The sequence below is a fragment of the Saccopteryx bilineata genome, chromosome 5 (genome assembly GCF_036850765.1).
Source record: "Saccopteryx bilineata isolate mSacBil1 chromosome 5, mSacBil1_pri_phased_curated, whole genome shotgun sequence".
Taxonomy (NCBI): domain Eukaryota; kingdom Metazoa; phylum Chordata; class Mammalia; order Chiroptera; family Emballonuridae; genus Saccopteryx; species Saccopteryx bilineata.
Genome location: NC_089494.1, coordinates 172309629 through 172325343, shown reverse-complemented (window position 1 = coordinate 172325343; position 15715 = coordinate 172309629). Strand labels below are relative to the sequence as shown.

The following is a 15715-nucleotide window of genomic DNA, read 5'->3' as shown; positions in this document are numbered from 1 at the left end:
AATTCTAGAATCCAAACCAGTGTTGGAAAAATGTTGACTTTGGGGAGATAATGTGGGAGTTAAAATCTTCCCTCAGCATAGGACACCTTCACCTGGGGCCCCAGATGGAGAACAAGAGAGCTGTGAGGGGAAGCACGAACACTCGCCGGAGCCCGTGGAGATGTCTGAGGTGCTCAGGAGGGGACTCACACCCATCTGAATCCTGGCGACATTTTTTTCCCCTTTGACCCCAATTTGCATCTCTGGGAAGGAGATGGCAGGGCCCACGCCATTCAGGTATGTCTTGGTGCCTTTACAACAGGCGGCCCACCGGGAGAAAGCTGAGCGGTGGCCCCCTCAGATGGGCACAAATCAGCTCTGGCCGGGCCTGTGGAGCGAGTTCCTCACCACCTCCAGATTATCAGAAATTTCAGTCTGAAAAAACTTACACTTTAAAAAAATGTTTTATTACAAAGCTTCTTTTAAAAAATGCTCAGCACGTTAACTCAAACTGGAATGACAAACATTAGATGACATTTTTGGGGCAAAGGCTGTGCCTCGCTATTTAAAAAATAAACGGGTACATCAATGATCATTTTAACAACTGGCATAAAATCCCACTAATTGGCTAATAAAAACAGATACAAATACAGAACATTTAACATAATAACAATTCAAGTGCTGGGCTTTTTACAAGAAGGGGTGAGAAGGAAAGAAATGAGAATTCACTGCAAACTGATCTACAGAAAGGATGTGTTAAGGTTTACCATTTAAAAAAAGAGATCAGAAGAAAAATAAAATGAAATAGTACTGCCAACTGCTACCAGCAGAGTGGATTTGGCTGTTACACTTACTTAGCTCACTGAACACCTGACCGTACAAGCCAGAGGCCACTTTCTGTTCCTGGGGCATTCACAGAGAAGCCACATGCTGGACAGGATGGGGCTCAAAATAAGGTGGCTTCTTTTTCATTTTTATTTCCACTTTTCCAGATCTTTGAATTTTACTTAAAAGCTCATAGCTAGCAAAATATACAAGAAAATTCAAACTAAAACATGTAAATTAAAAAAAAAATTCAAGTTTAAAAAAAAGAAGCAAACGAGATTGATCCTTTTGTGCTGTTAAATAAAAGCTGTAGGAGAAAAGAGGAGAAAGCAATAGAGACGGAAACAAAGAGGGAACTCTTCCACAAGTTCCCCACTGGGATGGGATGGAGGCGCTGGCTGCTCCAGGCAGGCGAAGGCAGCGACTGTCCTCTCCCCAAGGTGACAGCGTGGTGTAGCGGCTCCGGGAAGTGCGGGACGTGAGGGAGGAAGCTGTTCAGCTGCCCCAGGGCCCGCTAGCTTTCTCATGTGCTTTATAACATTGAAAAAAAAACTTTGACTTTCTTTTGGAACTCGGCTCTTTCAGTAGGTGAGAGGGGGTTGGCAGTGATTGTCTTTAGGGATCAGTGTCTCTAGCAGTGACCTCGGGGTGAAGTTGGTGTCAATCTCCTTTGTGGTCAGCTGGGCAAGCAGTGGAGACGGTCTGGGTTTCAACAAGCTTCCATCTCCAGAAGAGGTCCCGGGGCCGCGGCCTTGGCTTTGCACGTTGGGAATGAACTTCGTTTTCCACCTCAGGAAGGAACACATGAAATGCTGTTAATGTGAAATTTGCCACAGGCCTTGAAAAGATTTCAGCCTCTATTGAATTTAAGTAATCCACTTTTTTGATTTGGTGATGGCTAAAATGAATTGGCCCATGGCAGCCCCAAATCCCCCGACTACGTGAGAAAGAAGAATATTTTACTGAAATGTTTATTTTGGTTCCATGCATGTGTATATGTATGTATAGGTTATGGTGTAATACATTTTTAAAAAATACACTTAACACTTTGGCTTACGGCCAAACATGAACTGTAATGGCAGGCAATGGTCAAATCAGGGGAAGAGTTGTAATCCCAAGTGTTTGGGTCGTTTAGTCCACTGTGGGGAGCTGTTGTGTGATTTTACTGCCAGGACGAACCCTCCTGCCACCAGCCTGTGCACGCCCACGCCCACTGCAAGCCCCACGCCCACGCGTGCTCAGTCCTGCACATTCAGTCCAAGGCACACAGGGCTCTCCAATTTTACAATTCTCAAGTTTTTTTTTCTTCCTAATAACTAAGATTTCTACTGTTAGCCATGGAATGTATACTTGACAAGTATTTAACTAACTGTTGATATTGCTGATGATAATGATTTTGACAAAGGAAAACCGCCAAATCCAAAAATGAGCTGATTTTAAAGAGCAATTAAAAATAAAATATATCATCATAACAGGACGAGAGAAAGAAAAAAGGAAAGTGAGAGCAACCCAAAGTCTGGTTCCTTCACGTGGGAAAGCATCTACCTGCCCTGCTTGGAACTTGGGTAGATCACCTCATTCACTCTACCTGGGTCCCTGACATTCTCAGATGGCTCCCAACCATTCGTGGTTGTGCTGTCCTCGTTACCAGAAGTATTCTTTAAAAACTTAACTCTAATAGTGAATTTGTTTATGCTTTTTAAGTGAGTGGAAAGACACATTAGAGGAGCAATAGAAGGAAGCTTTGAAATACATAGTTTAGTAATTAAGAACTGAAGTTTGGAGGGGGGTTAGCGTCTGCAAAGTGCTGTTCACGGAAGGAGGGGCTCCGTGCCACGGGAGCTGTGAGGGGCGGAGAGGCCCACAGCTGCAGGTGCGCAGAGGGCACGCTGCACAGCCAGCCCGGCGCGCGTGTTCACTATTACTGTTCATGAAACACCGCCAAGGCTGGACCTCAAAATGACTCATTGAAACTGAAAAACTGTCTGCATTTTGGGGTGGTTACTGAAAAAATAAAACAAACAAAAACAAAACAGAAGGAAATAAGCCACACAATGTTGTCAACTCAGGAGGTCTTCAATGTCAATTTCAATTCCTATTCTGCAAAACTCCTCTTTCCCTGTTCCGCACACACTACAGCGTTGTGGTTTAAATGTGAGCATGGTACTGACCCCTCACCCAGGAGGATCCGAGTCCCGAAGGGTGCTCCTTCCACAGGAGAAAGGCGCAGAGCCTAGAGAGGTGAGCACACCTGCAATGCCCACCTGCACTGGAGTTTTGAGTGAGATTTTCAAAGGCGTGCTCTAAGCTGCTTTTCCGGATGAGAAATGGCCTTGCAGCCCTGGGCTAGGGGCTCACAGTAGCTGGAGACAGGGCTATGACTCAGAATAGGCTCGCCAGGAATGTGCAGGCTGACGGAGACAAACTGTCCCTCTGTGGGGATCCATCCCTGGTCCCAGGTCATGAGGTCAAGACCTCCACAGCCCTGCTGTGGCCCCACTGCTTGAGCGGGGCTCGACACCTGCCAGTCTGTAGCACCCTGCACTTCCGCTCACCAAGGCATCCTTTGCCCTCTATAACCTTACCCCAAAGAGTCTCCTTCCTTCTTGAGCTGAACACATTTACCACAGAGATACTATGCACTTCCAGAAAGAATCTCGACACCAAATAAAGCCATTTCTTCCCAAGATGAGTGCGTATTTCCCCCCGTTACTTCATTTTATTTTAGTGTCCTCTTATACATCCTCCTGAAAAGCTGGCTTCAGATCTCCTCTGTACATCCGTCAACCAAACCTGGGACAGATACGAATGGTGGAACAAATATTTCAACTGGCAAAGAAACCGCCTCACTATCAGGTAAGGCAGTCTGAACCAGGCTGCTCCTATAAATAACAAGGTTGTCGGGCGGGCAAAGTCTCCATCCACGGGACAAATGGGGGCCTGACAGTGTCGCTTCACAGATACAAAACTGATCAAATCAAGAGTCTTTTCAAGAAACCACAGGCACGACGCTTGGAGACTGGAGACTGCCCACATCTAAGGCTTCGCTGGGGGGGCTGTGGCGAGGCTGGGCCAGGCCAGGCGGGCGCGGCCCCGCCCACCAGGGAAGTCAGTGCAATCAAAGCTGCAATTACTGCTCCCGCTTCAAAGGGAGCCAGGGGGCCGTCCCGTCCGTGGTCCCATGGGTTACAGCTCTGGCTCCCTGCAGCAGGAGTCACCGCCAGGTGGGCCGCTGGCAGAGTGGATTGGAAGGAGGCCCGAGAGGGCTCTTCCAGCTGTAACCCAGCTCTCTCTTCTGGACCAAATTCCAACTTTGACAAAATAACCCACTAACCAAATGGAACCAGAAACCCAAACGGGCAGAATCATTTATTAGGAGCTGAAAGGAAATTTCAAGAAGATTTCAAGAAGAACCTGTTTTGGGAGATAAGCAGCACTGACTCTGAGGCACGAGGGCTTTCTAGGCCTTGGCTCGAAAGAAGTGAAGAAGGGGAGAGGGAGGGATTCCTGCTCCATCAGCTTTTAACACGGAATCCCACCAGAAGCCCGGTGCTTTGCCAGCCCTTCCCCGGGGCTGTCCTGACTGGAGAAGCCCCAGTGGTGGCAGGACGGTCAGCGTGTGACCAGGACTTGTCCACTCAGCTGGCCCGGCCGAACTGGGGGCAGCAGAGCTGGTCTGCAGGAATGCGTGAGGACTGAAGGCCCCCACCCCCTTGGTGTCATCACGTAATATCACATCCTTGCTCAGAAATGGTGAGGAACCCAAAAGGTAGGCTGGAATAAAAGACCCTTCCTTCATCCCCCACCAGATATTACTAGCAAGAAACAGGAACTGTAAATATTTTTAGTTATGATATAAATCCAAAAAAAAATGAGATTAGCTTTGTGAGAGGTGAACTGAGGCAGATTTTAATTGCAAAGATCTTACAAGCAGCCCAATACACACCTCACACCCACTGTCTGTTGCAGCCTCACCACAGGGCAAACTGATAAAAAGCCTGTCATTTCGGGGTGTGACTGCTTCCCTTGCACAATGTCATGTATGTAAGACGAGGAGTACAACCTCCTAGAACAGGGAGCAAGCGTGACAGAGCAGGCCTGGACGCTGTGTTCGAGAAAACCAAGGTGTGTGGTCATCAAGTGACTGGTCTTAGACGACCCCCCGAGAGTACGCAGGCCTCCTGGTTCCATGTTGCAGCCTTGCTGGTTCTGATCTGGCCTTGTCTGCAATGAGCTGGTGACGGGGAAGCGGCAGCAATGTCCACTGGGCACTGCCGTGCCAGGCACTGAGGCACATACAGTGCCATGTATTTGGGTTCATTTATAGGTAAGGAAATTGGGGCTTTGTGAGGTTAAACTACTTGCCCGAAGTCACCCAAACAACAGGTGGCAGGATTAGCTTGAGCCCTGAAACACATGTCTCCCCACCATGCCTGTCTCCTCATTGTGTCAAAAAGAAGAAAGCCGTTTTCCTGAAGCTCATGGACGGTGTTAGCAGAACCACCTCACTCATCGGGAAATCCGTCAACCTGGCTGACTTCTAAGAACACAGCTGAGCAAAAGAAAGTGACAAAGCCTCAAGCTACTACAGGGCCATCAAGTGGTTCACTCACAAAAATAACACATTTTACCCTTCCTCATAAAAGCAATAGCCACACGCCAACCTGAGTGCCATTAACTTTTATGTTATTTAAATAAGCTTTGTTTTCTCACTCCAAAGTCCACATAACGTCAAGAGGAACATACTATACTGTAGGGGAGGGATACAGTCGCAGTCAGAAAACGAAGGACAAAACATTATAAAGAACAGATTTTTTAAAAAATTCAACATAACTTTGGGTCTTTTAAGAATAATGGAAAATAGCCTGATCAGGTGGTGGCACAGTCGAAACCACAGGTTACAGCTTTAGTGCCAGGCCACCAGCTCAGCTGGAGCCCCGTCTCCACCCTCCACCCCCCCACCCCCCCGTCAAGGCACATATGAAAACACAATCAGTGAACAACTAAGGTGCCGCAACAAAGAACTGATGCTTCTCATCTCTTTCTTCTTGTCTGTCTGTCCCTATCTCGCTAAAAGAAAAAAAAAAAGGCTGCCCTGGCCGTTTGGCTCAGCGGTAGAGCGTCGGCCTGGCGTGCAGGGGACCCGGGTTCGATTCCCGGCCAGGGCACATAGGAGAAGCGCCCATTTGCTTCTCCACCCCCCCTCCTTCCTCTCTGTCTCTCTCTTCCCCTCCCGCAGCCAAGGCTCCATTGGAGCAAAGATGGCCCGGGCACTGGGGATGGCTCCTTGGCCTCTGCCCCAGGCGCTAGAGTGGCTCTGGTCACAACAGAGCGATGCCCCAGAGAGGCAGAGCATCGCCCCCTCGTGGGCAGAGCGTCTGCCCCTGGTGGGCATGCCGGGTGGATCCTGTTCGGGCGCATGCGGGAGTCTGTCTGACTGTCTCTCCCCGTTTCCAGCTTCAGAAAAATACAAAAAAAAAAAAAGGCAAACAGCACCACAGCACCAATTCCTTGTTAGCATGTACTATACACACTGTGGAATAATGATAGGAGGCATTAAGAAATAAAGGGCTGCCTGACCTGTGGTGGCGCAGTGGATAAAGCGTCGACCTGGAAATGCTGAGGTCGCCTGTTTGAAACCCTGGGCTTGCCTGGTCAAGGCACATATGGGAGTTGATGCTTCCAGCTCCTCCCCCCTTCTCTCTCTCTGTCTCTCTCTCCTCTCTTTCCCTCTCTGTCTCTCTCTCCTCTCCAAAAATGAATAAATAAAAAAACTTAAAAAAAAATAAAATAAAATAAAGGGCTGACCTCCTCTATGGTTCCAGATGGCTCAGTGAGAAAAGCATTCTATTAAATAAAATTTGTCCAAAATACCTTTTTTTATTCTACCAAGTATTCCTGTGCATTGATCTTAGTTTACTTTCATGAACAATACTAAATATTACATTCTGAAGAGGATTTAATGAGCCTCATACTTCCCTTCCTCTATTTTAATGGCACATGATTAACTTTGATAGGGAAAACTTAAACATTACTCTAGCTCTTCTGACCACGCAAGAGGGAAGAGGAATTAACGGCAAAGATGTGGCAGCACTGCAGATTTTAAAAGCTTTATCATGTTTATGATCCCTCCCAACATCTTCCCTAACACGCAAGGCTGTCTAGAGAAATCCGCCCTGTCTGCTAACCTAACAGGCCTGCCAGAGCTGAGCACGGAGCTGCCCGCGGCATCTCTCATCGCCACTCCCCCACTCACGCCCCAGGGTGGAGCCCTGAGCCCTGACAGCCACCTGTACTGTGAGACCATCTCCTCTGGCTGCAGCTAGTGATGGATCTGGGCCTACCAGTCCCTTCTCTGGCACTCGAAAGAATCACCACCTTGTTTGGAGACGGATACAGCTTGGGAGTAGTGGACATGTGGATCAAATAGTTGAGGAAGTGAGTCTGCAGGAGGGAAGTGAATCTGCAGGAGGGAGAATAAAGCCATTTCCAGGGAGGGACTGATACAGAGGCAGGAAAAGCATTTGGACAGCTTTCCCAGGCCACCCTCTCGTCCTCTTCTTGGCCCAACTGTCCGTGGCTTCCCCTAGATGCTTCTGTATCCTTAAAATAGATGTCCTACTCTGCTTAAGCTAGCATGATTGTTTCTGCTCCTTGTGATTGAAAGGCTCCTGTCAGAGGAGCACGCAGAAGGCACCCTGCAGGCCGGGCAGACTGAAACCCGCAGGCCACGTGCAGTGTAGTGTCGCCAGCGTCTTGACGCAGCCATCTCCATCTAAGACCATGTGACCAAGCCTGCCCTTACTTGCAGGTGTCAATTTTCCTTACTGAATGTTCTTACTACGGAGTCCCTAGTAAGAAAGACTAATCAAGTGTCACGTGTGACAAGCTGACAGGGACTTGTGGACAAATATAAGAGAAAGGCAGACACAGGTCAGCCACCATCTCACACAGGAACATGGCCAGGGAAGGGGCTGAGCACCAGCCCTTCCTCACCACTGAGACCTCTTCTTCCTGGGCAGAGTAAGTCATCGATTCTGACAAGACAAATGACATGCTATCAGGATCCAACCACTGTAGCAAAAAGGTAGGCCGACGGTGCCCCTCAGGAGGCCGCCGTTAAACGACCGTGCAGCTGGAGCAGGGTGCACTCGTCTTCCCAGGAAGTGCTGACCTGGGCCCACGGAGAGCACAGAGCCACCCTGCTGGGGCCGCCATGTCAGCCCTGAGTAGACAGCCCTCACCTTCAGTATTGAGGCTCCCCTTCCAAGAGCCCCTAACCCCATGTGTCAGCTCTGGACCGGGGGCTTTCTCTGTGCTTGACACACCTAGTGCCTAAGTCACCAGAGTGGGCTTCAAAGACTATATGAAATAAACGTTTTTCTCAATAAGACCACTGGAAATATTTAGACCACTCCCTGACGACAGGGGCATGGTAAATCTCTGGCTTCCAAGCAAGGCTCCTGAGAGGCCATCAGGGTCCCAGCCCAATCACCCAGCCTAAAGATGTTTCCTGTCCCATTCTGCAGCCAGTGATCTCTGCAAAGGCTTCCCAGGACCCAGGGGCCCAAGGTTCACAGGCTCGACCCACCTCAGCAGGCTCTCAACCACCACCACATCAGCTGGAAACAACTTTTTAAAAGATGTAAACCCAAGCTCTATATTTTACTACTGCATTCTATACTGTACTAAAAATTACCTCGCACATATGGGACCCAGAAAAATAAAGGTTAAAGTAAAAATATTTTAATTTCTCGGTTTAGCAAGTATACAAGATAAAGTCTATGCTAGAGCCAAAAGCAGTGTGTGTGTGAGTGAGTGAGTGAGTGTGTGTGTGTGTGTGTGTGTGTGTGTGTCTGAGAACCTATGTGTATCTGTACTGGAGTATTTAAGCAGAGATTTTTTTTGCTTTTTTAAAGATAGCTTGTTTTCTACTTTTAAACTAGTTCTTTATCATTATATCATCAAAGAAAATATCCCAGGAATATCTTTTCAATCTATGTATTTGTTTTGCTAAAGTTACTAACCAGTTTGTAAAGCTACATTTTAAATCAGTAAACTCAGAATGATAATCCTTTTCAAAAATTCCAATTCTTTGCTTCTTTAATTCCTTATGAATTTTGATTAAGTCAGAAATGGAAGTTCAATATTTGATGTTAATCTCTGACTTCTGACAAACTTGAGGTGTTATGTATTCCAAGTTAAATATGTAGCAAAACACCGGAAACAGAGCAACTTCATCACTTCTATCAAACCCAAGAATCCACTCATGGCAGAACAGCTCAAATGTTACCTACTCCAGGAAGCCTTCCTTGATCTCACTCTGGTTTATATATTTACTGCTCTGTTTAAATTTACATAATGCACTGCATGCAACTCCTTCTTAGCATAAAACATTATTATTTTACAATTACTCATTTGTATAGGAGCACTCTAAGAAGGGACAGGGTCTTGTCAGCAAGCACCCCCACTGCCTCCTGCAGTCCTGGATGTGCAGTAGTCCTCACTGTATGCTTGCCTAGTGAATAAACACACCATTGACATTCATGATACTGGCCTTCCAGTTGGACGCAGGAGACTGTGTGCAGTCTCATCTTCTATGTCCCCCAGCTCCCACCCTCCCCACAAGTCCAACAAGCTAAGGACAAACTTGGCTTTCTTGATAGACCTATGGCTTAGGAATCATCTCCAACTAAGAGGAATGTCTTTTATGGATCCCATTTCTAATTCTGTAAATTGTTGCAAGGTATAAAGACTGGGTTATTGCTAATTTCTTTGTTTCATCATGATTCCACCCAAGTAAATACTCTTATAATGCAGAGAGAGAGGTGGGACACAGCTGGGTGTATCAGGAACTGCTTAGCGGGCCAATTTCTATCTTGGTCTGCGTGAGACAACTGCAATGGCATTTCCCATCAAAACAAGGGAAAGCTTTGGGAAATGTGTATCTTTAAAAGAGCAGAAACAAGTTTTCCGAGGGCTTTTTAGTTTGCCGAGGAGTCTTTTCCTTATTAGTGGAGTATTTTCTTTAGAGTTTGTGTTCCATGCTAGCTCAGAGTAACAATAATTTCTCTAGAGTTTGAGCTATAGGCATGGATGCAGGATTTTTCTTTCAGGACACCAAAACAGTGTTAAGTTTCACTGTGTACAAAAGAGAAATAAACCACCTCAAAAAATCCCTGTTGGGAGCCTCAACAGCCCGCCTGCCCAGGTCTCCTGGGCTTTCCCTGACTCCCCTGACTACAGAGCTCTGGGGAGTGCAAGGATTGAGCTAACAGCACTTCCTTCAGAACTGAGAACCAGTCCTGTGGGATTTCACACCTCACTATTTGCGGGACTGATACTAATCAAATGTTTTATCTGTCTTTGGTTTGCCTCTGAGGTGAATCCAGCACTAGCATGCCCGCAGCCTGGCAAACGAGGAGCCCACAGTCATGTCAGCAGAGGCGAATCCCAGCCAGCAGAGGCGGAGCTGTCCTTCCTGTGCAGGAACTGACAGTCACACTGGGTATAAATCATTTTTGAGATCACACAGGCGCTTTATTAGGTATGCAAAACCACTGAGGTGTACCATAAAGACTACACATTAGTAAATATAAGAGAATCCTGAGTCTCTTTAAATAGCACTGGGCTGCAGTGTTGACCATGGAGAGCAGAGCAGGCTAAGAAGTCCTGAGGCTGCTGGGACCTCAGAGGCCATGGGACCTGCCCTTTCAGTCCTGCAGCCCAATGAACCAGAGGTCACCAGCTCACGTGACCAGCCCGGACCGCACAGCGCACCTGGGGCTCGCAGGAGGGGCTGGGGCCTCGCTCCTAGTCTCAGCTCTCAACATGATGCGCTGTTTCCTCTGCCTTGCATTTCGTTGCCTCTGTTCCAGAACCATACACAGAATACTCTGTTTTTCAGGGACAACAACTAGGTGTTATCAAGCGTCACCTTCTTAGAAGGGCCCTTTCTGCCTGGCCCACCTAAAGCAGAGCGCCCAGCCCAGTCCCCGTTTTATTCTGATCACAGCACATACACTTTCCTGCTCACTCCTCATCTACCCCCCACACAGCAGTGTCAGCCCCAGGAGAGCACAGAGCTCCTGCCTCATTCAACACCACACTTCCAGGGTTACCGCCAGCCTGGTGGTGACGGGTGCTCAATAAATGCTGAATGATGATGAAACAAGTCAACTCCTGTACATATCAACGTTCTAATTCCCAAAACAAAGAAAAAGGTGGAGGCAACAGTAAGAATATTATCATTCCTAACTGAAATCTTTATGAATGCAAATCTCAGCTCAGTAATTCTTAATCAAATGACCGCCAGTGTTGCTCTCCAAAACTGGACAGTAAAGAGGACAGTGACTTCAAAGGACCCAGCAGCGAGCGGAGTGCCCACTAGAGATTCTGAGTAAGTGAAGCCCCACCAACTGGAGTCTCACTGAGCAGCTGGGGGGAATTTTTCTAGAGGGTAGGAGACACTTTGTTTTCCTGGGACAGGTTAGAGAAGACACCTTAACTTCAGAAAAAATAAGTGACAAGAAAGCACAGTGATAGCTGTGACTTATTTTTAAAAAATAATGTTTGGGATACATTGTAGGACAAATGTATACTCAGCTTAATCTTCTAATCTAAATGTTAATCAATAAGGACACAAAATCAAATAAGCTCTAAAATACAGAAATACTTTTTTTTCCATGACTTTTAATGGAAATAGCACTGAAGATTTTGGTGCAGAGGAGATGGAGTAACTCAGTAAATGTCAGTTCTCAGCATACTGCACTTAGAAGGACAGCATGGAGGGAAGGAAGGACTGTTGTCCACACCTGTATTCAGTAAAAGGACAAAGTTCTTTTAAAAAAAATGCAAACACCCCACAAAAGCTTATGAATGTGATTGTTACTAGAATTACTTCTACTATGATGCCACAAGCTTCTAGAGGCAGGGCCTGTGATTAAGTCCCAATAACCAAACCAGGAGGCTTGCTCAGAATAGGTCCTTAAGTAATAGCCATTAGGCTGAATTAAATAGGGGCATCTGTGGTATTTCTGGATACCTTACTTGGACATCTAGATGAAGGGTGGTCTTCTTTTCACTTGGAGAAAGGCCTGCCACTCAGGATGAGTTTAGAAGATTTCGATACCATAGAAGTACAGTGGTGGAACTGCGGACAACCTGGGGAATCTGAGCAGGGTCAGGAAGTTGCAGTGGAGAGGGCACGGAGCCAGGTCTTGGTGAGGGGACAGAGGAAGTAGCTTTATGAGGCACATGAACAATTGAGGTGGCAGGCGTTACCATTCCCGGTTCACAGATGCAGAAAATGAGGATTATAAAGCTCAAGTAGGTTGTCCAGGCAAACACTGGATTTAGAATTCAGATCTATTCAGTACCCAAATCTCTGCCGTCTCCTTTGGGGAAGCCCACTGACCTGTCAGCACCAAATGATGTCGAGGCCAGGCTCCCCCCTCAGGCAGAGGGAACAGGCTCTCCCAGCAGAGGGAGTGCTGCAGCAGCCTCCATCTACCTGGGGAACCGCTACTCATGTTGCCCAGACTGGGCACAGGACTCCTAGGACAGGCAGGAGGTAAGGGGAGGCAGAGAGCAGGACAGAAGGAGGCAGAGCTCTGAGGAAAGGGCAGGGGCAGCGCTGCACTAAGTGGTTTGCGCTTCAACCTTCAGACGGTGAAAAGTACTGACTTTTTTTAGTTGGGAAGTGACACAACCAACTTATGTTTCAGCAAATTCCTCTGGGAGCTGGCAGAAAGAAAGTCTGGAGGCAGGAAAATGACCCAAAGACTATTACAATAATCCGGACGGAAAGTTTGTGCTCCTGAGCTGGACAGTGGCAGTGACGAGCGTGAGAGGAAAACCAGACAGACCGAAGAGACGGAACTGACAGGACCTGGATGTGGTTGCTAGGGAGACAGTAGAATCCAAGGTAGTCCTATGAAAAGAATTCACGGGGGAAGAAATGCAGACACACTGTGGATTCAAAGCTTAGCAAAGACAACATCAATGTACAAAGCCAGGTTCCCTGGGCTGGTGGTTATATGGTCAAATATAAAATTAGAGCAAAAAGAATAAGATAAATATTACTTGTAAATACCAGAGAGAGAGATCTAGCAATGGTTGCCAATAAAGAAAATACATGATAGCATAATACAGTAAATTAAGTAGTCCCCATGCTATATTTTTTTTTTTAAAATAGTAAAAAAAAGAAATAAAGTGCCTCTTTCCTTCTCACAAGAAACAAATAAATTACTTTTAAGTATCTATGTATCACCTCAATCGAAAAGAAGTCTCCTAAGAGGAAGCAGTGCCGAGTCCTGAGACAGAATGGGCCTGGGCCCCTCACACTCGGCCCTGAGTCTGCTGAGTAGGATCACATTTTGCTTGCTCATTTGCGTTATTATTGTTCGCTGGTTTTTTAAGCAGGAGATACGCCACTTATCAGAGTAGGGAGTGGTTGAAAAGAAAGGGAAAAGGGAATGGAGAAGGATTAAAGGGACAAAGGGGGAAGAAGGGGAGAGATAAACACATACTATGTTGTAAATACATAGCCGGTATAAAAACCATCAGATTTTTTAAAGCGCTGATTTGATTTTGGTGGAATTTCCTCTTTAAAGGAGCAATGTTGAATGGCATCAGTATAAGCAAGAAGATTCATAAGCAAGTGCCTCTGTTTATAACTAATGTCAGCAGTAGGACCAGAGAGTCATTCTTACCATGTTTCAGATGTAGGCAGCTGTCATTCTTGGACCTGTACCTGCAGAAAATTGTGTCTTTAACAAATTTTTATTGAAGAGGTTTCTGAACATTCCAAATACGTAGTAGCTACAACACATGTGGACTTGTTTGCTTTACTTTTTATGGTTCTTATACCAGCCATTTTTATTTGTGCCGTACAAGTGGCTTACTTTTCATGAAAGAAAAAAGGGAAATCAGTAGGACCTCACTGATGCCTTGAATTAATGTACAGGAAAGATAAACCCTATTGTCATGTTTTCTATTTTTAAGTAACCCTAAACCACAGAAAAGATTCTTAAGGGAATATAAGGTAGCATATTATAGAATTATCATAAACATTTTTACTGTAAAGAGTTATGCAAATAGAATAGTAGTGTTAATAAAGCAAAGAGAACATAGACAACAGAAGCAGAAACAATACACGACAAACACCACAGTTAACCAGGATTCCAGGTGACGGGGTTGGGGAAAGGAGTTTTTAGATGTACCTTCACAAAGTCACATTTAAAAGAAGGGTCTCTTTAAACATTTTTAAAGAATTTCAGAAGAGAAAGCAGAGCGGAAGTATCACAAGTGACAGCTGCAGAATAAAGCAGTGTGTGTGTGGAAAGATGCAGACTTCTTTAAAGTCTCTGTCAGGGCACAAGAACTGAATGAAAAGTCACACAGTGCCTACCTGATGTAGATTCCTGTAGTTTTTCTCTCTTTCTCTTCTTTTTCTTACCCTGGAAGAAAAGCACACTGTCATGTTACAGACAGTACTGTGAACACATAGGTGAATGTAATAAAAAAAAAAATACAGGAGGAAAGTCAACGAAGAGATAAAGATGCCTCATATTCATTTCCATTCTCTCTCTCTAGTCTCCCTCCCTCCCGCCATCTGCTCCTGGAAAGTCAGAAAGCAAGAGAAAGAGAAAATAAATTATTTTTTGTGACCTCTGTCTCTATAGCTTTCTTTTAATATCATCAGTACTGACATTGGGAGTGGTCACACACACACACTATGATAATGATGTCCCAGGGCTGTGGCCAAAGAACACCCTTCAAGGAAAACCCACTCATGGAGGCAGAACTTTTATTTCTAACCACCAAATTAAGGACCTACTTTTGCTAGTGTTCATGATAAAAGTTCCGTCCTGTGGCCTGACCTGTGGTGGTGCAGTGGATAAAGCGTCAACCTGGAAACGCTGAGGTTGCCGGTTCAAAACCCTGGGCTTGCCTGGTCAAGGCACATATGGGAGTTGATGCTTTCTGCTCCTCCCCCCTTCTCTCTCTCTCTCCCCCCCCCATAAGAAATAAAATCTTAAAAAAAAAAAGTTCTATCCTGTGAATTTCATCATACAATTAAATGTTTCAGATGTTAACTAGGAACCATCAGCCCCCATGGCAAAGGTGGGACATGACCAAGGACAGTGGTAAAGGGTAAAACTGAGAAAACTAATGGTGATTTCAAAGGCTTATTTCTGGCAATTAAAGACCTTGGTTCCTAAAACAGATAATTACCATGGACATGAATGCAATTTTCAATATATTTCAAAATTATTTTCATCACAAATTAAACATTTTAGGTCCCATTTACAGTGATATAATTTTTGTTTTTCATCATAGTTCCTTTTCCCTCAAAAAATAATTATAATAGGGCATAGACACAGTAGACACTTGGTTTTCATGAATAAGTAAGTGACCAACCTAGATGACGATGGTATTTTAAAATAACTGTAGCAGAACACATATCACATCTAGTATCTCTGTGTTATGTTGGCTATAATAATCACATTAACAAATAGCAAAAAATAAAATTACAAGATTATATTGAAAATACTGTGAGAATACATGAACGCATGTTTTTATACACCTGAAAATAGGTTTTATTCATGTCACATGACCTGGCCATTGAAGCCATAAAGCTTTGGAAAGTTGCCTGAAACTACCCTCGCCAACACTAAGGCTGCAGCAGATACCAGTGGCCCTGGGAAGTGGTGTCGCAGTCTTTCACATTACTGACGGTGCTCTGGGCGGGGCGGAGCGAAGCTGGCCTTGGGGAGCAGATAGGGAGGCATGCCTCTCTCACAGTGATCGGCAATCTCCCTTTCAAATGGGATCACTGTGGTTTCACAAAGTTCTTTGAAGTTGTTTCCTGTCTGGAACCATCTCCCTCTTTCTTCTCCTACCTCCT

At 45.7% G+C, this 15715-nt stretch overlaps 1 protein-coding gene across 6 annotated transcripts in view; it reads right to left on the bottom strand.

Moving 5' to 3' along the window:
* Positions 1-424: 424 nt before the first annotated feature.
* Positions 425-15715, bottom strand: part of LEF1 (lymphoid enhancer binding factor 1) — a 122882-nt gene continuing 107591 nt past the window's right edge. For 3 of the 6 annotated variants that reach the window (XM_066280815.1, XM_066280817.1, XM_066280819.1), the window contains 3 exons: positions 14216-14264; positions 13518-13558; positions 425-1593 (listed from right to left, as the gene is read on the bottom strand). In XM_066280815.1, coding sequence (XP_066136912.1) covers positions 13524-13558; positions 14216-14264 — 84 coding nt within the window. In that variant the 3' untranslated portion in view covers positions 425-1593; positions 13518-13523. The remainder of the gene's footprint in view (positions 1594-13517; positions 13559-14215; positions 14265-15715) is intronic. The other 3 variants (XM_066280813.1, XM_066280816.1, XM_066280818.1) reach the window with 1 other exon arrangement.